This window comes from Brienomyrus brachyistius, chromosome 5 (assembly GCF_023856365.1).
Source record: "Brienomyrus brachyistius isolate T26 chromosome 5, BBRACH_0.4, whole genome shotgun sequence".
Classification (NCBI taxonomy): Eukaryota; Metazoa; Chordata; class Actinopteri; order Osteoglossiformes; family Mormyridae; genus Brienomyrus; species Brienomyrus brachyistius.
This window is the reverse complement of record NC_064537.1, coordinates 14,947,582-14,970,540: the sequence shown is the minus strand read 5'-3', so window position 1 is coordinate 14,970,540 and position 22,959 is coordinate 14,947,582. Positions and strand designations below refer to the sequence as shown.

At 41.5% G+C, this 22,959-nt stretch overlaps 3 protein-coding genes across 4 annotated transcripts in view; all 3 read right to left on the bottom strand.

Annotated features, from left to right (window-relative positions):
- Nucleotides 1-2,265: 2,265 nt before the first annotated feature.
- LOC125742342 (pepsin A-like) lies at nucleotides 2,266-5,199 on the bottom strand. The gene is made up of 9 exons (XM_049014260.1): nucleotides 5,194-5,199; nucleotides 4,414-4,584; nucleotides 4,129-4,246; nucleotides 3,828-3,946; nucleotides 3,503-3,699; nucleotides 3,227-3,343; nucleotides 2,912-3,053; nucleotides 2,525-2,623; nucleotides 2,266-2,403 (listed from the first exon to the last, which is right to left on the bottom strand). Exons 1-9 carry the CDS (start codon nucleotides 5,197-5,199, stop codon nucleotides 2,266-2,268), a joined length of 1,107 nt encoding a protein of 368 aa, XP_048870217.1.
- A 5,388-nt stretch (nucleotides 5,200-10,587) lies between these two features.
- LOC125742856 (pepsin A-like) lies at nucleotides 10,588-13,321 on the bottom strand. 2 transcript variants are annotated; one of them, XM_049015257.1, is made up of 9 exons: nucleotides 13,263-13,321; nucleotides 12,760-12,910; nucleotides 12,475-12,592; nucleotides 12,174-12,292; nucleotides 11,849-12,045; nucleotides 11,570-11,686; nucleotides 11,255-11,396; nucleotides 10,867-10,974; nucleotides 10,588-10,713 (listed from the first exon to the last, which is right to left on the bottom strand). In XM_049015257.1, exons 1-9 carry the CDS (start codon nucleotides 13,319-13,321, stop codon nucleotides 10,588-10,590), a joined length of 1,137 nt encoding a protein of 378 aa, XP_048871214.1. The 2 variants fall into 2 exon arrangements, with proteins under 2 accessions (XP_048871214.1, XP_048871213.1); XM_049015256.1 differs by having other exon boundaries at nucleotides 10,588-10,725; nucleotides 10,876-10,974.
- Nucleotides 13,322-15,722: 2,401 nt separating this feature from the next.
- Nucleotides 15,723-22,959, bottom strand: part of pkd1b (polycystic kidney disease 1b) — a 125,226-nt gene continuing 117,989 nt past the window's right edge. Inside the window, exons 32-42 of the mRNA XM_049015255.1 lie at nucleotides 22,695-22,897; nucleotides 21,975-22,172; nucleotides 21,461-21,615; nucleotides 20,924-21,036; nucleotides 20,681-20,792; nucleotides 20,233-20,358; nucleotides 19,764-19,938; nucleotides 19,379-19,666; nucleotides 17,519-17,653; nucleotides 16,954-17,268; nucleotides 15,723-16,823 (exon numbers count right to left, since the gene is read on the bottom strand). Coding sequence (XP_048871212.1) covers nucleotides 16,044-16,823; nucleotides 16,954-17,268; nucleotides 17,519-17,653; nucleotides 19,379-19,666; nucleotides 19,764-19,938; nucleotides 20,233-20,358; nucleotides 20,681-20,792; nucleotides 20,924-21,036; nucleotides 21,461-21,615; nucleotides 21,975-22,172; nucleotides 22,695-22,897 — 2,600 coding nt within the window. The 3' untranslated portion in view covers nucleotides 15,723-16,043. The remainder of the gene's footprint in view (nucleotides 16,824-16,953; nucleotides 17,269-17,518; nucleotides 17,654-19,378; nucleotides 19,667-19,763; nucleotides 19,939-20,232; nucleotides 20,359-20,680; nucleotides 20,793-20,923; nucleotides 21,037-21,460; nucleotides 21,616-21,974; nucleotides 22,173-22,694; nucleotides 22,898-22,959) is intronic.

Below are 22,959 nucleotides of genomic sequence, written 5' to 3'. Positions count from 1 at the left end.
TTATTGTCATTATCGCTCTGTGGATTTCTCGCGTACTGAATTTTACTATGGGCTTTTGTTTTAGATATTGCTGCATTACCGTTATTGGATGGGTTTGGGCTTACCTGATGCCCCAGTCAGTTGCCCTACTGTTTTGATTGTGTGTTTATTTTCTGCCTGCCTGCCTTATTTTATTCTCTTATTTTTTGAATAAATCCCCTGTTTATATTGTATGGCTGTGTTTGTGCTTCTTCTCCGTTGCCGGTCCTGTCAAGCAGTCACAAAGAAAGTGATATTATTTCACTTTGATGCAAAGCAACACCTGGGGTCTTAAATCATATTGAACTTTTATCAAGCATTTGTCATATTCATATCGAGGAAAATTATATCGCAGTAATTTCCATTCTATTGCCCAGCTCTAGGCCAGTTATACTTTACTATTGAAGTTTAGATCTGAGGGATAATTCTTCCCAGTCATGCCCCTCGATGTCTGTCTATAATTGCACACATCAACATTGACATCACCCTGAAGGATCAGAGATTCTCCAAGGTGCATCCTTTGCAGCACTTTATCCACTTTCTCTTAGAAGGCTGGATAGTTCTAACTGCTGTTTTGTACATGCATACCAACAGCATTTAGAACAACTCATAGTCACGCAGAGCCAGCCATGTTGTCTGCCAGGAAAACTCAGACTGCATAGCCCTTAGGCTAATACTTATACTGTAGGTATCCCCACATGTGCCTGCAGTCTGCAGTTGGACAGCTCATCCTTGATAAAGAGGCTTCATTCCATATCCTATGCTATGTTTGGAGATAAAGCCATCTCTATCTAGCCAATACCTTTCCATCTCCTGCTATACGTTAGGCTTCCTCCCTGCTGAAGAGGTGGCATTCCACATTCTTCTGCTATGGCCTGATACTTCTGGATTCTTCTCGATCATGCATATCACTTTCGTATGACTGTACCTGACCCATCATTTTATGTAGCCATTTTATGATGAGCTCAACCAAGATGTATGGGTGGTCCTGCTAGCAGGGCTAACTTCTGGATTGCACTACCTGTCCCCTTCTCCTAACCCTCTTTGTCATCTGTGTGTTTTCAAGAGGCTCAGGATTCAAGCAATATAGTGATGAGGATTGTGGAAATAGGTGGCATGGTGATGCAGTGGTTAGCACTGTTGCCTCACACCTCTGGGACCCGGGTTTGAGTCTCCGCCTGGGTTATATGTGTGTGGAGTTTGCATGTTCTCCCCATGTCGTCGTGGGGTTTCCTCCGGGTACTCTGGTTTCCTCCCACAGTCCAAAAACATGCTGAGGCTAACTGGAGTTGCTAAATTGCCCATAGGTGTGCATGTGTGAGTGGATGGTGTGTGAGTGTGCCCTGCGATGGGCTGGCCCCCAATCCTGGGTTGTTCCCTGCCCCGTGCCCATTGCTTCCAGGATAGGCTCCGGACCCCCCGCGACCCAGTAGGATAAGCGGTTTGGAAAATGGATGGATGGATGGATTGTGGAAATAGTTGGAGAATATGGGAATAGTTTGAAATAACTATTAATGCATGAGTCATTTGCAAATTTTATCATGTAAGGTTAAGACATATGGGCTAATGAGTTAGATTATTATTGACAAGAATATTTTTTCCTTAAGTTTAATTTGTGCAGTACGTTTATTTAAAATGTAATAAACACTAGGGATACACATGTAGATAAATATGCCTAGAGTATCACAAATGTAAGTATCTGAATTACGTTATAGGTTGCACATAGAGTAGCCTTTCAATTGCATTTTTACAGTTGGTGGCTCCATTAATTTCATAATTTCTCTTTTTCTGAAAAAAACATGACATATTGCCATTTTCTCTCCTGTTCTGAAGTTTTTTCATCACTTCATCTTGTTTTCCTCGCATAAAAATGGAACAATAACTAAAGTTGTATATTTTAAAACCCACAAGGACGTTACTCAACAGTATATAAACATGTGGCAGCGACACTGGTTAAAATGGATTTTAGTTGAGTTTCTACTGTGATTATTTAGGTTATATATAGCTGAGGAAAATAGCTACTCTTACATGATAGTTTTTTGCTTTGTGTTTTTGTGCAAAACAATCTGAATTTGCATCAAGAAAATATTAGTGTAGTGGAGCATTATAACATCAATAAAATGAAAAAAAACAGATGTTCACAAAACATCTAATGCTTTAATCATTTTTATTTCATTCATAATCATTTCACAAGGTAGTATATACACCTTTACATTGGCTTATGTTACATATCACATTTTCCCATGATTAAACAGATTTAGCCAGACCCACCATGTTATTGGTTCTGTCAAAGACAGAGTAGTACTCTCTGATGAAAACATCGCCCAGGATCCAGAGATTTGAATCACCTCCACTAAAACCAGTGCGGCAACCGTAATATTGTGACTGGAAAAAAGAAAATGTTAGTTAAACAAACTAAACTTCTTACAAATGAAAGCTTTCCTAATCACATTTCAGCTTTTTAACAATACTACCCTGCCTCTTTTTTGTCAACAACGGTACTCACCTGACGGACATAGGCAGAAGGTGGGAGGGTGAAGGAGTATCCATTGATATTGAAGCTCAACACAGGCATGCTTTGGATGTTGTTACAGTCCACAACAGCCTGGAAAAAAGAAAGAAGCTCTCAGAATGCTATATAATTATTTTAATATGCACAAATGATGAATCGCAGATCTATTTGCAGCAATTCTCAATTGTCATTGTTCACATAGAAGGTTTATAAAGACTCCAAGGATTTATATAAAATTCAAAACCAAATAATTAATAGGTGCTTTGCTTTGATCTTGAACAGGCACATGAATATAATACCACCTTTACTCTTTGTCACTCTTATTAGTGGATCTGCATTTCAGTTCTTGATGTCGGAAAACAAGACGATCGACAATCTTACGTCTCCATTGTTCACAGTGGCTCCAACCCACTTATTGATGTTTGCAATATCGGCGGAGGGACCGGCGATCAGGGAGGTACCAGTGTCCACAATTGCCTGACAGCCACCACTACAAGCCACAGTATTTCCGTTGATGGTAACACTACAATGGAAACATGAGCGAAATGGAGCATTCCTTTGTTTACAATGGAATATTAAGTGAGGAAAGAGACTTTTATACAGATATGCTGATGAAGTATACACAATATATGGGCGTGTTTACGGAGAGAAGAGAGTCTGGACCATGTAGTAGTCGGAGGAGTAAAATTGGTTTACCTTTCCATGCTAATCTGCCAGTAGCTCGTAGAGGACAGGGGAATCCAGACAACTGAGCCAGTGTAGTAGGTTGTTTCATATCCACCCAATATCAGTACACTACCCTCCTGAGAATTGCTGGGGAACAATAAACAAGTAGGTTCACTGTGTGTGTCTGTATATATATATATATATATATATATATATATATATATATATATATATATATATATATATATATATATATATATATATATATATATAATAATAATAATTAATAATATCTCAGATTCCTACCCGGTCAGGTAGACAGAGAAAAGATCTTGATCCAGCAAACCCTGGCTCATCATATTATCAAAGACTGGGGTGGCATCAGAGGCGGCAATGCTGGGGTAGGCCAACCCCAGAATACCATCAGCTACCATGTGTTGCATGAAGTCGGCTTCAGTCTTGCTCAGTCCAAAGATTTGGTTTTTGTCCGCAATGCCAGCAACCTAGGGAAAGACACACAGTTACGTCTCAAACTATTTCTTAAAAATAGCACATGTATTCAGTAATAACTAAAAACTATAGCTGAAGTGATCTAACCAGCTTTGAATTTTCGCTATTCACCAATTCTCACCTCCACCGTGTCATATCCGAGAACACCAGTCATGCTACCAGTTCCATATTGGATAGAGAGGCTTCTCCCATCCCATTTGAAACTGGAGGACGAGCCTGGGTTATACTTCCTGTGATTGGCTGAAAACAGATAACATGCAATGAGGCCATCTTCATTGTGGTCACTGTGTCCATTTCTAGCTAACTGCTGGACAAAGATGCATGAAAACAAAGGGATTGTCTGACCCTGCCTTCACAATTGTGTGTCACTGTGGATGAAAACATCGGCCAAATGTATAAAATATGATGGAAAGCACACGTACTGCAAGCCGGACTGGAACAGTAGACAGATGGGACCCACAGGTTGGAGGACCCAGTATCCATGATCACACTGAAAGCTTGGCCAGGGGTGCCAATGGAGATCTCACCGTAGTAAGAAAGCTGGAAGATGAGAAAAACAGAACATACCCAGTTTTCTCACGACCAGTTAATCCTGAGGACTGCATATAATTTTAAGAAGCAATGGAAAAACATTTAACAGTAAATCTTTTGCAGGTTATAACACCATCAGATGAAGGGATGGTAGAAAAGAAGAAATTTAGACTCACATCAGCATCATTGGTCATGGGCTCGCTGGCAACAGCAAGCTTTGAATCAAACTTGGCAAAAGGGTTGTAGTGGTGCTTTAGCCTGTATTCTTCCCATAGGCCCAACTCCTCCAGACGCTCCCTGGCACTCTTACCCTTAATCAGGGGGATCCTGTGACAAAGAGGACATGCCTACTGGTTACAAACCAACAAATGAGAAGTAGGGAATTTGTTGACAGAACAAGCTATAGACCTACAGTTGCATTATGCTGCAGGTTGAGTTTGTAACCGAAACAGGACGACTTAGAATGATAACTGAGAACATTCTCAGGATTCAAACTACCATTATTTGATACAAGCTTTGATGATGATGGTGCATTTATGTCACGTCGTTGGTCAAGCATACTTGGAATTACAATGTGAAAGTTCTTTGATCTAAAATTAGCATTGCAGGCTACATCCAAGAAAACGAATAAGCTAAAATTTCGTTTTCACATTGCTAATGAAAAAAGAAGTAGACTTACTTGTGCAGGCACTCGGAGAGTGCGATCAGGGCACAGAGAACAACAGCCCACCTCATCATATCTGCTCAGCTCTCAAAAACTTCTTACCAGACTTTCAAGTGAAGTATACAGTTGTAGGACGGCTGACTCCTTTTATATAGATGGACCACCGATTATCACATTCTCATTATCGCAGCGATACTGGAATATATAGAAACTGTAAGATATGTCTTGATAAGAGATTTAATAATGTAATTAACAAAGGTGTGATATCAGAAAATATTTTAAGGGCTTGTACGGTCATGGTCAAAATACTGGTATCGCTAGAGTATAAATCATATTATCTGCTGAGCTTGCAAAGGAATTTAAGAAAATAGGGCAATGAAATAACAGCACTGTGTAAGCTGGATTCAATTTAATATAGGATATATACATGTGTGGTAAATAAATACTTGGAAAAATATAGACATATACAGTGCTATAGACAGTGCAGTATAAATAATGAGTATATATAGCATCTGTGATTGCAGAAAAATGACATACGCCTCTGCTGTACTATCTATCTATCTATCTATCTATCTATCTATCTATCTATCTATCTATCTATCTATCTATGTGTATGTATACATGTTGTATGTTTGTGCATACATGCACACACACACACATAGCACATTTAAATTACTATGAAGTGGGGGGCTGGCTACATAATCCATTGTTGTGTGCAGGATTGGGTGAAGACTAGCGGTGTGATGTGGGTCATGGCAAATGTATTGTTGGCAAATAATAATATATTGGCAAACTTTACTCAAATATTATACAGTGAAACCTCGGATTGCGAGTAACTTGGTTTGCAAGTGTTTTGCAAGACAAGCAAAATTAAAAAATAAATTTTAACTTGATAAACGAGTGAGGTCTTGCAATACAAGTATTACGTATATGCTTTGTCTGCCTAACATCACGTGATCACAACTGAGCCGATGGTTCTTCTCTCTCTCTTTCGCTGTGGGATTGAGGATAATCGTCTCCCATGCTCGGTCTCAGTCGGCATGCCTCATTCGTATAGTCAAAATTTAGTAGAAAAGCACCACCCGAATAAGGGCGTAGCAGTGTGAGAGACAATTCTGTTTGACGACAATGCAATTCTACATTTCTGCGAAATTGAAAAGGAGGCAAAATAAGCTGTTATTCAATAGGTTCCTTGTTAAAGTTGCATAAAAAGAAAAAGATTCCAGTGAGCCAACAGATAGCAGTGATTCTATTATAGTGAAAGTCGTCCTACAAAACAACCCTCCTCTTCTCCCTCGTCTCCCTCACACCATCCACGATTCTTTTCAAAGGTAAAGTGCAGGTTAATTTGTTTCATGTATTTTTACTTTATATTTTCTATTAATAATTTTTATATGAATATTTTTCGATTGTGGAACGAATCATCTGAGTTTCCATTATTTTTAATGGGAAAATTCGCTTTGAAAAACGAGTGCTTTGGATTACGAGTACGTTTCCGGAACGAATTATGCTCGCAATCCGAGGTTTTACTGTATTTACCTTATTCGGTTTCTTTATTGCAAGAATTAGTATTGAAAAATGCGTGAATTTTAAAATTAGGTTTCTAGGACACATTTTGGACTGAGAAATTTTTCACATGCCAAAGTTGTCAATCATTTAGCACACTTGCATATACCTGAGTGTTTGTTAAAACAAATCTTTTTAGTGCTATCAGTCTCCGCCTGTCCTTATCTCACATTATACACGTGTTCCATTGTTTCCTGCTCCATATAGCACTGATTAATTTGTTTTCTTACCCGTATTATTTAAATAGTAAAGGGAGGACAGCATGTGCATTTGATTCTAGTTCACCTTGGGATACCAAATGGCACGCTGGATATATGGAGACAAATGATTCAGCATAAATATTTTTTATCATGGTATGTTTCCTCCTAGATGAGGTGAAACTATTGCTGCATCCATACCTATATCAAACACTACAAATTATTACTGGGTCATCATTATTTTGTGACCATAGTGTTGTGATGAGGGAGCATTTAGACAATCCAAGCATTTCAAATCTCTGCTGCATTTCCTTCTACTTGTTTTCCTTTACCCTCTATTACTAAAACAATCTTTTGGATCTATTACTAACTGTCGTCATGGAGGTTATGCCAGTAGGTTTCACACGTCCACATTTCAGGTTCCTCAGGTTGCCAAGCTCTTCTTTTCACTGGGACTTGGTCATAGAGAAACCTCCTCTTGCTCTCTTCGCTTTTAGGTCGGGCCTGGAGGCTGTTTGGGGCCTGGAGGGGCCTTTGCCCAATGTCAGATGAGTGGGCAGTGCCCAAATGCCAAGCACGGTCCCCCAGAACCGGTCTGAACCCAGAATCCATGCCGGAAACCCGGTGAATCAGTATGTTGTCATTTGCAGGTGCAGCACTCGGTACACTGCATGCTTGCAGTGCCTGGCAAGACTGAGCCAAACTGGAGAAAGCAGGAGGTGTGTGGCAGGAGGCCAAAGCAGGAGCAGTGGATGGTGGGGGGTGAGGACTGTGAAGGACAGAGGGACACTGGGGAACCACTCGCGGAATACACGGTGAAGCCGATCCTCTTCTCGGGCTTCTCCTCCGGTTGTCCCGTTGCTGCCATTTCAGAGAAATCCTGGTCCAGGTCCTCAGCAGCTTCTGCTCAGTCACATGTAGGTCACCAGTTACGTGGTTGACCCGCTCAAACCGTGTCAGTAGGCTGTTGGCAGCTGGGAGCAGCCGATCCAGATAGCATTGGACGTCGTAGCTTTCTGAAATGATGGAGTCCTCAGAGACTTGGGATAAAGCTGAAGGCAAGCAGGACCTGGTGGGGCTGTGGACTTCAAGATCAGAAAATTGGGATCCCTGGGAAGATCTGGAGGGTGCAGAAACCATCCTTTTAAACTTCACTTTGTGTCTGAACTGGAAAAGAGAATCAAACTTCCATACACACTTTTTCCTACAGTTATTTCTTACTATTACCATGCACTGAGAGCTTTAGATACTAGCATATGTAGGAATTGCATTAGGTGAGTGAAGTACCTCCTTAGATTTACTGAGACCTATCCAGAGCTTGAGCCTCTTGATGAAGAACTCTACCATTTCGTAATCCTGGGGCTCGAAGGCGGGCCGGTACAGCTCAGTCTGCACAGTCCTGTAGGAGCGCAGTAGCAGGACGGCGCAGAGCCGGCCCAGAGCCCACAGGCCTGTGCCCAGTAGAGCCAGGCAGTAGAGTGTCCCCAGCACTGGGTGCTGCTGGCACAGGCTCCGGACAACAGCACGTCCATGCAGTGCTGATACCAGGGAGAGGCTCATCTGAATTGACTGTTCTGTATGTCCCATTTACAACACATTCAACCTTTGGCAAACGTAGTCTTTAAGTCTGGCAAACACGTGATCCTTAAGGACATAAAGTGTTTCCTGTGGAGGTGACGTATTTCCGGTGGAGCTCCACTCTACAGGCGTCAGCTACTGGACCCTTCTCATTCAAAAGGTGCATTTTCAACATGTCTACATATGCACGCGAACAGCGTGCGTACACTGCTTGTTACAGGGGAATGCGTGGCAGCGCAAAAACACACAAAAAAATATAAAAATAAAAAGATTACAGTGACAAATAATTAATTTGTATATCAAAACATTTTTAAGAAATACATGTGATAAGCTTAGTCAAAATATTCATCAGAATTAACTGCCCGCAGTAATGACCAATGAAATTGGCTAATTATTACACTAGAAGCCTAGTATCTGTGGATTCAGTTGTTTTTTGTTCGCTGATTAATTATAGAAACGGTTGGTAAGTGTGTGGTGGAGCAAAAATACTTCTTCCTTTGCATAGTCCAACCAGCATCTAGAATAGTGGGGGTAGAGAAGGGCGGGATTTACAAAAGAAATAACCGAATGAAAGCTGGAGAGGGCGTGGTGCCCAGGTGTTTGCAATGGTGGAAGTTAAAGGAATAAGTGGATGAACGAGCTGCCTCGTTTAATCATAGAAACCAGTGAGAGCGAGTGTAAAATGCACATGACGGTTACCCCCGAGTTCTTGGAGCTAGTGCTTGTGAATGCAAGGGAGTGTAATATGGAGTTTAGATGCCGCGCCTTTGCCGATTGATTCGCTGATGTGAGAGACTCCATTATTCCTTGCTAACCTGAGGCTCCTCAGCACTACGGCCAGAAGGCTGTATGTCACGTATGTTTGTGTCGAGATGGAAACCTGAGGTGAGTGGATCCGTTCCTACAGGAAACTGCTATCTGCTTTTTGTGTCGAGTGAACTGAAATGTTTTTGAAAGGTTTTTTTCTCTACCACTTGGCGGCACTTGTTAGTCGAACTGAACCGAGTAATTTTTTTTCTCATATTTTATTTTTAATAGTACTTTTTTCTTTTGGATTGGAAATGTTTTGCCAGGACGGAGGACTTCCTTTTCTGTGGGTTGGTATAACAAATCCCCATTGGTGTTTGATATGGTTGTCTCTGTGTATAATGCGGTTGTTGTACTTTAATGTTTAATTTGAACCTAACAGAACGAACGCTGTGTATTTTATGGTGCTTCTGTCTCACTTATAGTTCGCTTGAGCGCTCACGCAGTGTACATATCTGAGGGCAAGTGAAAATTAAGTGTGTTCTTACTGAAAACAGTTTTTTGTTTATTCTGGACTCGCAATTTTAGTTATTATAATAAATATAGTGTTGATTTGTCCAGTATTATAATTGCCTACTCTGGATCTGTTCCAATATTACGATACTCAAGTGCTTTCTCTGGAGTAGGGGCGTCTCCCTGCCTACTGCTAGGTTCTGTAGCGAGGGGAAGTGTGGGTATGTTTCTACATCCTAGAACCTACACACTTGAGGTCATCATCGTGACGTAACCAAATCGTAAAGCATTAGCTGCCATCGGTCGGCAGAGTGGGTGGGACGCGAATTGGTTTTGGGAGTCAAGGACCCAGATCCTTGTGGTCTCCAGCTATCCAGAGAAGTACTGCGAGCCCTAGTTCGCTAACGTGGCTATTGGCAGTTCCATGAGTTTTAAACCGCTCACCAAGTGGGTACACGCTATTTTAAAACAATAGTTTTTTTTTTTTCGTTACAGGTTATGTACAGGTACGTAATACAATATTTTAAATTTGTAAAATGTGCATCTGTAGCCTATTTTTTATTACTATATCGCCTTTTGAGAATTAGGCTAAAACTTTAGAATCCCTCTCCTTAGAGAGTACATTGTACATTGGACTTTATTACTTGGAATGTTGGAAATTTCTTACTGTGCTCACAAATCACATCTTTACAATGTCTTTCACAGTTAAATAGACGATATTTAGTATTTGTTAAATTAATACTGGGTTTTGATCATATTGTTTTTATTGTTCAGTATCTCTATACTTTGATCAGTCATTTTTGTAGCACTTTGATCTGTCACCGTGTTTAACTTTGAAAATGTGCAATACGAATAAAATGATTTTTTTTAATAGAGTCCGTGGATTGTTTGGTGTTATCTGTGGTTTCGGCATCAATAACATGAAAAGGGGAACAAAACAGAAGTTCGCAAAACATATAATTCTAAAATAATTTTTATTTCACTCATTTCACAAGGTAGTATGTACACCTTGTATTATATACATTATGTATTATATACAATGTATATATACGTTGGCTTATGTTACAGATCACATTTTAACACGATTAAACAGATTTAGCCAGACCCACCATGTTATTGGTTCTGTCAAAGACAGAGTAGTACTCTCTGATGAAAACATCGCCCAGGATCCAGAGATTTGAATCGCCTCCACTAAAACCAGTGCGGCAACCGTAATATTGTGACTGGAAAAAAGAAAATGTTAAACAAACTAAACTTCTTATAAATGAAACCTTTTGCAATCATTTTCAGTTATATATTTTTTTTAAGGCAAACTGTTCATTTTTGTTTTTTTAAACAATCTTGGCTTTTTATTTCACGGCCATGGTACTCACCTGACTGACATAGGCAGAAGGTGGGAGGGTGAAGGAGTATCCATTGATATTGAAGCTCAACACAGGCATGCTTTGGATGTTGTTACAGTCCACAACAGCCTGGAAAAAAGAAAGAACCTCTCAGAATGCTATATAATTATTTTAATATGCACAAATGCAGAATCGCAGATCTATACGCAGTGTCAAGTTGTCATTGTTGACAGGTTTATAAAGACTCCAAGGATATATATATAATTCAAAACCAAATAATTAATAGGTGCTTTGCTTTGATCTTGAACAGGCACATGAATATAATACCACCTTTACTATTTGTCACTCTTATTAGTGGATCTGAATTTAAGTTCTTGATGTTGAAGAACAAGACGATCGACAATCTTACGTCTCCATTGTTCACAGTGGCTCCAACCCACTGATTGATGTTTGCAATATCGGCGGAGGGACCGGCGATCAGGGAGGTACCAGTGTCCACAATTGCCTGACAGCCACCACTACAAGCCACAGTATTTCCGTTGATGGTAACACTACAATGGAAACATGAGCGAAATGGAGCATTCCTTTGTTTACAATGGAATATTAAGTGAGGAAAGAGACTTTTATACAGATATGCTGATGAAGTATACACAATATGTGGGCATGTTTACGGAGAGAAGAGAGTCTGGACCATGTAGTAGTCGGAGGAGTAAAATTGGTTTACCTTTCCATGCTAATCTGCCAGTAGCTCGTAGAGGACAGGGGAATCCAGACAACTGAACCAGTGTAGTAGGTTGTTTCATATCCACCCAATATCAGTACACTACCCTCCTGAGAATTGCTGGGGAACAATAAACAAGTAGGTTCACTGTGTGTGTCTGTATATATATATATATAGTATATATTTAATATATTTAATATATATATATATATATATATATATATATATATATATATATATATATATTTTCTTAATTGTTTAAATAATATCTCAGATTCCTACCCGGTCAGGTAGACAGAGAAAAGATCTTGATCCAGCAAACCCTGGCTCATCATATTATCAAAGACTGGGGTGGCATCAGAGGCGGCAATGCTGGGGTAGGCCAACCCCAGAATACCATCAGCTACCATGTGTTGCATGAAGTCGGCTTCAGTCTTGCTCAGTCCAAAGATTTGGTTTTTGTCCGCAATGCCAGCAACCTAGGGAAAGACACACAGTTACGTCTCAAACTATTTCTTAAAAATAGCACATGTATTCAGTAATAACTAAAAACTATAGCTGAAGTGATCTAACCAGCTTTGAATTTTCGCTATTCACCAACTCTCACCTCCACCGTGTCATATCCGAGAACACCAGTCATGCTACCAGTTCCATATTGGATAGAGAGGCTTCTCCCATCCCATTTGAAACTGGAGGACGAGCCTGGGTTATACTTCCTGTGATTGGCTGAAAACAGAACATGCAAAGAGGCCATCTTCATTGTGGTCACTGTGTGTCCATTTCTAGCTAACTGCTGGACAAAGATGCATGAAAACAAAGGGATTGTCTGACCCTGCCTTCACAATTATGTGTCACTGTGGATGAAAACATCGGCCAAATGTATAAAATATGATGGAAAGCACACGTACTGCAAGCTGGACTGGAACAGTAGACAGATGGGACCCACAGGTTGGAGGACCCAGTATCCATGATCACACTGAAAGCTTGGCCAGGGGTGCCAATGGAGATCTCACCGTAGTAAGAAAGCTGGAAGATGAGAAAAACAGAACATACCCAGTTTTCTCACGACCAGTTAATCCTGAGGACTGCATATAATTTTAAAAACCAATGGAAAAACATTTAACAGTAAATCTTTTGCAGGTTATAACACCATCAGATGAAGGGATGGTAGGAAAGAAGAAATTTAGACTCACATCAGCATCATTGGTCATGGGCTCGCTGGCAACAGCAAGCTTTGAATCAAACTTGGCAAAAGGGTTGTAGTGGTGCTTTAGCCTGTATTCTTCCCATAGACCCAACTCCTCCAGACGCTCCCTGGCACTCTTACCCTTAATCAGCGGGATCCTGTGACAAAGAGGACATGCCTACTGGTTACAAACCAACAAATGAGAAGTAGGAAATTTGTTGACAGAACAAGCTATAGACCTACAGTTGCATTATGCTGCAGTTTGAGTTTGTAACCGAAACAGGACGACTTAGAATGATGACTGAGAACATTCTCAGGATTCAAGCTACCATTATTTGATGCAATCTTTGATGATGATTGTGCATTTATGTCACGTCGTTGGTCAAGCATACTTGGAATTACAATGTGAAAGTTCTTTGATCTAAAATTAGTATTGCAGGCTACATCCAAGAAAACGAATTAGCCAAAATTTCTTTTTCACATTGCTAATGAAAAAAGAAATAGACTTACTTGTGCAGGCACTCGGAGAGTGCGATCAGGGCACAGAGAACAACAGCCCACCTCATCATATCTGCTCAGCTCTCAAAAACTTCTTACCAGACTTTCAAGTGAAGTATACAGTTGTAGGACGGCTGACTCCTTTTATATAGATGGACCACCGACTTTCGTATTCTCATTATCGCAGTGATTCAGGAATATCATGTATATATATATACTTTAAGATATGTCCTGATAAGAGATGGAATAATGTAACTGACTATCAAGAGTGTGACGTGGGAAAATATTTTTAAGGTCATGGTCAAAATATTGGTATCACTGGAGTATAAATCTTATCAACTGATCTTACAAAGTAATTTGAGGCAACGAGTTAATGAAATGACAGCCCTGTGCATATTGGATTCAGCTCAATTCAGTGCTGCTCCTTTTGCACAAAGTATGAGTACTGAGAACGAAATAGTGTTTGGCATCTAATCTGAAAGTGAAAAATAGTACAATATGCTAGAGACAGCTACATGTGGGAAATAAATACTTGTAAAAATGTACATAGATACAGTTTTGTATGAATAGTAATACAGTGTGGTGTAGTTTTTAGGTATATACGCACACACATGCAGCACGTTTAAATTACTATGAAGGGGGGCTGGCTACATAGTCCATGGTTGTGTACAGGATTGGGTTAAGACTAGCGGTAGTGTTGAGTGTTAAGAGTTCAGTGGAGAGGAAGCTGTGGTGAAGAAGATGTTCCTCATTCTTGGGTGGGAGTGGAAGCTTCTCTACCTTCTTCAAGACGGGAGCAGGGTAAACAGTCTATGATTGGTGTGGGAGGAGTCTCCCGTTATGCTGTATGTGCTTTCAGGCATTGCTTGCACTGGAGGTCCTTCATGGAGGGGAGCTGGATGCCGATGATGTACTGGGCGGTTTTCTTCACCCGTTGCAGGGCTTTCCATTCAGTGCCGGAACAACTGTTAAATCACCATGACACAGCTGGTCAAGATGCTCTTGGAAGTAAAGATTCTGATGTGCCTTTCAGACCACAATGTTTGCAGCATATAGAATGCGATGCATAATAATCGGTACAAAAATCTCACATGGATGCGAAAGAACAGGAAATGCACAAGCGTATGTCATAAGTTGAGTACATGAATGTGCAGAAGCTCAAGCAAAAATTCTTCAAAAGTTAAAAAAAACAAACAAGAGTTGTTGCTGAAATGAAAAGGCACAATATTCAGAAGTAATGAGGTTATTTACCAGTCAGAATGAAATGTACTAGTGTGACTAACAAATTCAGGATTAACATATCGTTAAGAATGAATAAATCCTGTAACCTCAGCAAAGGATCAAGCTACTCTGAGAGAAATCTTTGGTGTGACTCCCTTTGTGTGCAAAGTAAAAAAAAAACTAACATACCATTGAAAGAAACTCTTCTCCTCTTAATGTTTTTATTATTACTTTCTTAAGATTTAAGATTCAAGCTTTGGGAATTGAAAGTTTCCCCAGCTTTACTTTACATGTTTTGGCTCAATACGTAAATAACTTTAAGCTGCAGAGAGCATGATGTTTAAACTTTTAATGGTAGGGGGTGGTGTGTGGATTCTGTTCCTGTGACTTCAAGGTCGCTATTTCAAATCCTTTGCCTGTCAGACTAATGTAAGCATTGGGCCCCCTGAGCATAGACCTTATTCCCAGTTGCTCCAGGGTTGCTGGATAATGCTCCTCACTTGCATGTCGCTTTGGACAAAAGCGTCAGCTAAATAAATAAATGTAAATTTGTCATCTGCCTTCCCATCTACTGTGTTTATCTGCCTTGGGCTTTTTAATTCTTGGGATAACCCCCCCACCCGCCTCCCCACAACCAAGATAAATGATTTGAAAATGGGTGGATGGTTGAAAATATAAGTAGTAGTTTTGCATACATTATAAAATTTTTGACATTGTTAATAAGTAGTGTTCTATGCACATGTTCTGAGCAGTTTACAAAAATATTTCTCATGACATCTTCTTTGGGTGACAGTAGACTAAATTTTCGTTCTGCAATTGTGAGGCCTTTTGCTTGTTTTTAAAAATATATTTTTGCCTGAGACATTTTTCACATGGCAAAAAATCCTTCACTGTCAATGTAATCATTTAGCACACTTCCATATACCTCACTGTTTGTTAAAACCAACCTTTTAAGTCTCCGCCTGTCCTTATCTCACATTATGCACGTGTTCCATTGTTTCCTGCTCCCTATAGTACTGACTAATTTGTTTTCTTACCTGTATTATTTAAATAGTACAGGAAGGACAGCATGTGCATTTGATTCTAGTTCACCTTGGGGATACCAAGTGGCACGCTGGATATATGTAGACAAATTATTTAGAATAAGAATTTGTTTACTTCATCATTTCACCTCCTTATAATTGAGGTGACTCTTTTTGAATCCATACCCATTATCAAAGACTCCAAATTATCATTGGGTCAACTGACCAGGTCTTTAATAAAAGATACAATACAACAAACATTCACCTTTTAACACGCACTATTTATATGTGCTTGTCATCAAAAACTGTGTGAGCTTGCAGTTTACCAGACATTTCAAAACAAGGTCTGTCTTCTTTCTTATAGCTGAAAAAACCTCAGTCTTTAAAACCACAATCAGTCATGAATTTCATGGATTTTCTTATTCAATGCATTTGGATAGAAAAGATTTTAATAGCTGTCAGATTATTTTGTAACCATATTGTGATGTTGACGTGTTACAACATGACAAGCATTTCCTTCTATTACTAAAACAATCTTTTGCATCTATTACTAACTGTCGTCATGGAGGTTATGCCAGTAGGTTTCACACGTCCACATTTCAGGTTCCTCAGGTTGCCAAGCTCTTCTTTTCACTGGGACTTGGTCACAGACAAACCTCCTCTTGCCCTCTTCGCTTTTGGGTCGGGCCTGGAGGCTGTTCGGGGCCTGGGGGGGCCTTTGCCCAATGTCAGCTGAGTGGGCAGTGCCCGAATGCCAGGCACGGCGCCCTGGGACCGGTCTGAACTCAGAATCCGTGCCGGAAACCCGGCGAATCAGTATGTTGTCATTTGCAGGTGCTTGCAGTGCCTGGCAAGGTTGAGCCGAACTGGAGAAAGCAGGAGGTGTGTGGCAGGAGGCCAAAGCAGGAGCAGTGGATGGTGGGGGGTGAGGACTGTGAAGGAGAGAGGGACACTGGGGAACCACTCGCGGAATACACGGTGAAGCCGATCCTCTTCTCGGGCTTCTCCTCCGGTTGTCCCGTTGCTGCCGTTTCAGAGAAATCCTGGTCCAGGTCCTCAGCAGCTTCAGCTCAATCACATTTAGGTCACCAGTTACCTGGTTGATCCGCTCAAACCGTGTCAGTAGGCTGTTAGCAGCCGGGAGCAGTCGATCCAGATAGCATTGGACGTCGTAGCTTTCTGAAATGATGGAGTCCTCAGAGACTTGGGATAAAGCTGAAGGCAAGCAGGACCTGGTGGGGCTGTGGACTTCAAGATCAGAAAATTGGGATCCCTGGGAAGATCTGGAGGGTGGAGAAATCATCCCCTCAAATTTCACTTTGTGTCTGAACTGGAAAAGAGAAAGGAAGGAAGTCAAACTTCCATACACACTTTTTCCTACAGTGATTTCTTAGTATTACCATGAACTGAGAGCTTTAGATACTAGCATATGTAGGAATTGCAGTAGGTGAGTGAAGTACCTCCTTAGATTTACTGAGACCTATCCAGAGCTTGAGCCTCTTGATGAAGAACTCTACCATTTCGTAATCCTGGGGCTCGAAGGCGGGCCGGTACAGCTCAGTCTGCACAGTCCTGTAGGAGCGCAGTAGCAGGACGGCGCAGAGCCGGCCCAGAGCCCACAGGCCTGTGCCCAGCAGAACCAGGCAGTAGAGTGTCCCCAGCACTGGGTGCTGCTGGCACAGGCTCCGGACAACAGCACGTCCACGCAGTGCCGATACCAGGGAGAAGATCGCCTGGCCCGTTGTCCTGAAGCCCTCTACTGATCGGGAGAACAGCTAAAGCCAAACAGAACCTTCTGTAAGGTATTTATTTTAGCTGATTAGCTAATGTTTCTTCCATGTGTTGATTTCACCAGTACATCTATAAAGCTCGAATTCAAAACAAGACATGCAATACTGACACCAAAACAAAAAACAAAATGCTGTCATATAATTTACTATGCTTAGGAGCTAAAATGAAAGAAAAGCAAAAATGAATTTCCCATCTGTCTACAAACGAGAGTAAATTTTCTGATCTGTCTCTCACCATGCAGCCAACGTGTGTGAACAGGAGCAGGAGGAGGGCGTAGAGGAAGGCTGCCCCACAGAGCTCTCTGCAGGCCTGTTGCAGTGCCTTGCTGAACACCATCCAGCGTCTTACAAAACGCAACAGGCCAACCATCTGAAACCATGACCAGTGCTTTTATTAAAGACGTAATGGTATTAAAAATTTCACAGCTGCACTCGTGGATGGACTGAGACCCTGGTTAAGTGGTATAGGGGGGATGGATGGATGGATGGACTGAAAGATCAAAGGTGTTTTCTTATTCATCACAACCTTTTTTTGCCTTAGCGGAATATAAAATCCATTAGTGTAACATTCCCTTAATTTCTAATTTTGTATCAAATGTTGAAACTGAGAAATATCATTGTTTTATGATAAATATATGAATTTGAATTCAGTGCCAGCAACACGTTTCAAAAAGTTAGGACAGGGGCCTGTTGCATCACCTCTTCCTTTAACAACACTCCGTAAGCGTTTGGGAACTGAGGAGACCAGTTGCTGAAAAGTCTTGAAAATGAAATGTCGTCCCATTCTTGCCAGATATAGGATTTCAACTGCACAGAAGTTCAGATTCTCCTTTGTTGTATTTTTTGTTTCATGATACAGCAAATGTTTTCATTGGGTGACAGGTCTGGACTGCAGGCAGGCCAGTCTAGCACTCGGACTCTTCTACTATGGAGCCATGCTTTTGTAATACGCTCAGAATGTGATTTGGCATTGTCTTGCACAAATACACAAGGCCTTCACTGAAAAAGATGTTGTCTGGATGGTAGTACTTGTTGCTCCAAAACCTATATGTATATCGCTCAGAATTAATGGTGTCTTCCCAGATGTGCAAGCTACCCAAGCCATGGGCACTAATGCACTCCCACACACCATCATGGAAGATGGCTTTTGGATTGTCCAGTGATAGCAAGCTGGATGGTACCTCTACTCTTTAGCACAGAGGAAGCAGCGTCCATGATTTCCAAAAAGATTCTGCAATTTTATTCATCAGACCATAGGACAGTTTTCCATTTTGCCTTGGTCCATCTTAAATGAGCTTGGTCAGCAAGCATTTCTGGATCATATTTAGATATGATTTCTTCTTTGCATGGTAGTTTTCTCCGACATTAATAAATGAATTTACGAATTGTGTTCACGAACAAAAGTTTTCAGATGTGTTCCTGAGCCCATGCAGTGATTTCCAATTTTTTGGAAATCATTTTTGGAATCATTCATTTTTTTTTCCGTTTTTTAATGCAGTGATGCATGAGAACCCAAATATCACGGCTATCCAATATTGGTTTTCAGCTTGTCTCTTGCATACAAAGACTTCTCTGGATTCTCAAAATCTTTTAATGATATTATGTACCATAGATGAACAAAATTCCCAGATTTACATTCAGGAACATTATTTGCCCACACAGTCTTTCACAGAGTGAAAGAGACTCACTGCACAGACACAGATTTATACTCAATCATCTTACTGGCCTATTGCCACTTAGCCTAATTAATTGTGAGATATTCAACCAGTTCTTTTGTTTTAGCATTACACAACTTTTCTAGTCTTTTGTTGTCTCTCTCCAAACTTTTTTGAAACGTGTTACGGGCTTGAAATTCAAAATGAGCATGTATTTGTCATAAAAAAATTACATTTCTCAGTTTCAACATTTCATTTGTTATCTTTGTTCTACTTTCAATTAAATATGGCTTTATATGCTTAGCAAATCATCACATCCTGTTACCATTTACATTTTACACAGCATCCCAACTTTTTTGGAAAACGGGCTTGTAAGAACAGAAATAATATCGAGCCAGGATGCACTTTTTTCCTGTGTTACATAACTGATGTGCTGTTACCTTTAACACCAGTAGTGTGAGCAGCAGGGCAGAGAGCTGACAGCTCAATTGGGCCAGCTGAGCTGCGTCATGGAGGCTGACGAAGGTCCGGGGCTGCTTGCGAAGACGGGAGAGGCGGGATGCCGCCACGTGGAGGAAGGATAGCCGCAGTGCGGCACTGCCCAGGGAGAGCAGGGACACGAGGAGCTGGAGGCAGTGCCTGAAATCCCTGAAGTACTGGCTTTTCTCCTTGACCATTGCCCAGAGCTCACTGCCCAGGAAAGACAGAGCAAACAGCAGCAGCAAAACCTGATGGCGGGGAGCAGTATTAGACCAAGCATTGCTGGGGTATCAATCAACCTGTTCAAGTTTGTAGCTATCCTCAAAATACGTCCCTGGTTCTTACCGTAGTAGCAACTTGCAAGTCAGGGCCCAAAGAAGATGGCGGCATGTGAAAAGGCTGTATCGCGATAGAGATAAGAGTGTTCTCTGTTCGTGGCCACTGAATCGTCACAGTCACAGAGACAAAGAGCGAAGTTTCCCTGTGCTGCTGTGTGAACTTCACAGACATCGAGTGGGTCCTGGCAAAAAATAAAATAACATACTCTATTAAAAGAAATGTACATTATTATCCATGTATACATTTACACAGCTAACACTGACAGGATACATTAAGTCACAGACTTCAGAATGAAATGTGTAGCCTAACTAAATGTCAGTCATTATATCTTTATATAGACAATGGTATACAAGACCTGAAATGGCACCAAAACATTTTCATGAACAACACAATCTTTAAAGCTGCTTAAATTGTGAGATTTATAATTTTTTTATTACGGTTATGCCATTAGGCGAATTTATGAAACGTGACTCACGCAGAATTGATGAAGCTGCCCGCCTGCAGGTCAGACAGGAGCTGCCGTGTGTGACCAGTGCTGCTTCCCAAATCCACGCTCTCTTCCCCTCGGCTCCCCGCATCGCTGTGCCACGTTGGCCACAGCCTGTGGGAGTCGACCAGACGTGTAACTCTGGTTGCACGATAGCTTTCCAGTGGCGTAGTGATTAAGAACAAAAAGTGGCAGGTTCACATGCCATTACAAGAATGGCAGACATCGATCCATGACACCGTTACTCGATGGACTTTAAATGAATTCAGTTAAATAAGTTTATGTTCCTGTTGTAGAAGGTAAGGTGAAGGTTTACATGTGCATCATTTATTCTACAAACTGAACATAATACACAGACCCTTTAGCACACATAAATATTCATTTATTGTCTAATGCAAAGTTCTGAGTGCCAGAAGATCTCAAAGTGATGTCTTACCCGGAAAAAAAGTGTTCAGATGAGCTATTGTTGACTGAGGTTCTGAGATCCATAGATGGCATGTGTGAGGTAAAATTTTGTTCTGCGTAAGAACTGACCATAGTACAACAGACTAGGGAGAAAGAAATATTAGGTGATAAGTTAGAAAAGATCAATGTGAACTCAAACCTATTACATTTTTTACAACATATTCCTTGAAGTTTAAAATCATAGCTGTATTCTGAGAGGAATCAAAGGGCTTACCTCCCGGGACTTGTGCTCTCTGCAACCGTGGTAACCCCACTAAGGAGAGCGATGGGCTTTCGTGGATGTATGCAATGAGACTCCTGTTCATCCACTGCCAGGCCTCAGCCCACCTGCACACATCAAGGTGGATCAGTCAAGTTAGGAGTCTAAAGCAAATCAAGTCACTTCACATCACGTGACACTTGGTAAGTACAGGTGAGTGAAACACTTGTGCCATGAGTTCACAACAGCAACGATGAAGTGATGCAAATAAAAACAATAGTGCAATGGGAAGTAGGCATACGATTGGTAATATGCCGCATTTTAATAATAAATTCTGTGCAAATCAGACACATACATATATGAATGTAAAGTGTGGTTGCCAGTGACAGAATGGATCCATGGACCAGAGGTAAACATTCTGACAGTGTGGTGGTACAGAGTCTCTTGGTATGGGCTCTCATACTGCAGTACTGTCTGCCTGGGGGTAGCAGTGCGAACGGTCTACAGTATGTCCACATGATCTCCAGCATCATGATGAAGTGACAGTCTCACCCTGCCAGTTTGCTGAGCTTTGGGGACCCTGGTGGAGCTGCGAGTAGCCAGTGCTTAACTGCAGAATGCAGTAGCCTGACTTGTGCATCACGGACACTGCTCTGGTAATTCACCAGCAGGACAACCAAGAGGAACAGCACATGCAGCACACAGCTCTGGACAGTGGGGAGAAGAGAGAGACAACAATGGACTTCAGTCGAGAATGCTGGGTTCAAAGAAATGACGCCACAAGGATGTCTAAAATACATGATGTAAGATAAAGTATGTGTGTATGTGAGCTTCATCCCAGTGAGAAAAAACTGGGTAGTCTTCACATAGTCCATTTTGCTCTCCATGACACATGCATAATTGAGAGCAAGGTTTAGGGTCCAAGTGAAGGGTCTTGCAGCATCTAGCACCCTGGCGCAATTACAGTTAAAGGTCTTTCTGCAGGACCCAGCAGTGGCCTCACTTCATCAGCCACGAGATCTGAAAATGATACGCACTGCTGCCAGGTCCTCCACGATGGCTTTACCTTCATCAGTGAGCGCAGGACCCTCACTTTTCGGGCCTCCTCCTTGGCATGCAGGAGGCCATATCCACAAGGGGGCCGCACCCTGCCCCCCGGTGCCACACACACTTTCTGCACTATGGCCTCCTGTGCCAGGCGCTCTTCCACCTCTGGGTCCACTGGCCTCACCACAATTGCCATGAAGAGGGCCTGAACAAACACCTTAGCAGACAACACTGTCAGAGTTAATCTGGTTTCCCAGCAGATGCTTTAATCAAAAGTGTGTAGATCTTCCCAAATCTGGCACTTTATCAGTTTATATGCCATTTAAAGTACCTTCCTCAAGCATACCACACCAAGACCCCATAGAGTGTGAACAAGTGAATTTTGGCCAAAAGTCCAGCTCCTTTGCAGCTGTACAAACTGGCTGCCATTCACATTGCAGATACATACAAAAAAAAAATAAAAAAAAATTTGTCCATTCTGGCAGACACACTTGAGAAAGCGGGGTCAGGCAGTACCTGGCTTAACCTGCTTAAGGACCCAACAGTGAAATCACTCTGCCCAACACAGGATTTGAACTGGCAACCTTCCACTCACTGGCACAGAGGCTTAGCCCACAGAGCCACATCCCCCAGTATCCCAGTATTCATAACAATATTAGTGAGAAATGTACCTCTATATCCAAACTGTAACCATCAGCTGTCTGTTAAGAATGTTCTAGCATTAGCTACTGGTTTGTACCTTAAGGGGTTCCAACAGCAGGACGGAGGTCAGGAATGCAGAGGCGGCTGAAATGAGCCACATCAGCAGGACTGATTCGGAGAAGCTGCTGCCATAGAGCCCGACCACCGCCAGGCTGAGCCCCAATACCAGCCCAATTAGGAGGTAAATTACTCTCAGCATCCAGGAGGGGAGACACCAGCTGGGGGCGCCACGAGCAACACCTGAAGTAGAACAAAGCCAGCAGGAATTTCAATGAAACATCATAATACCTCTGTTTTGTGTG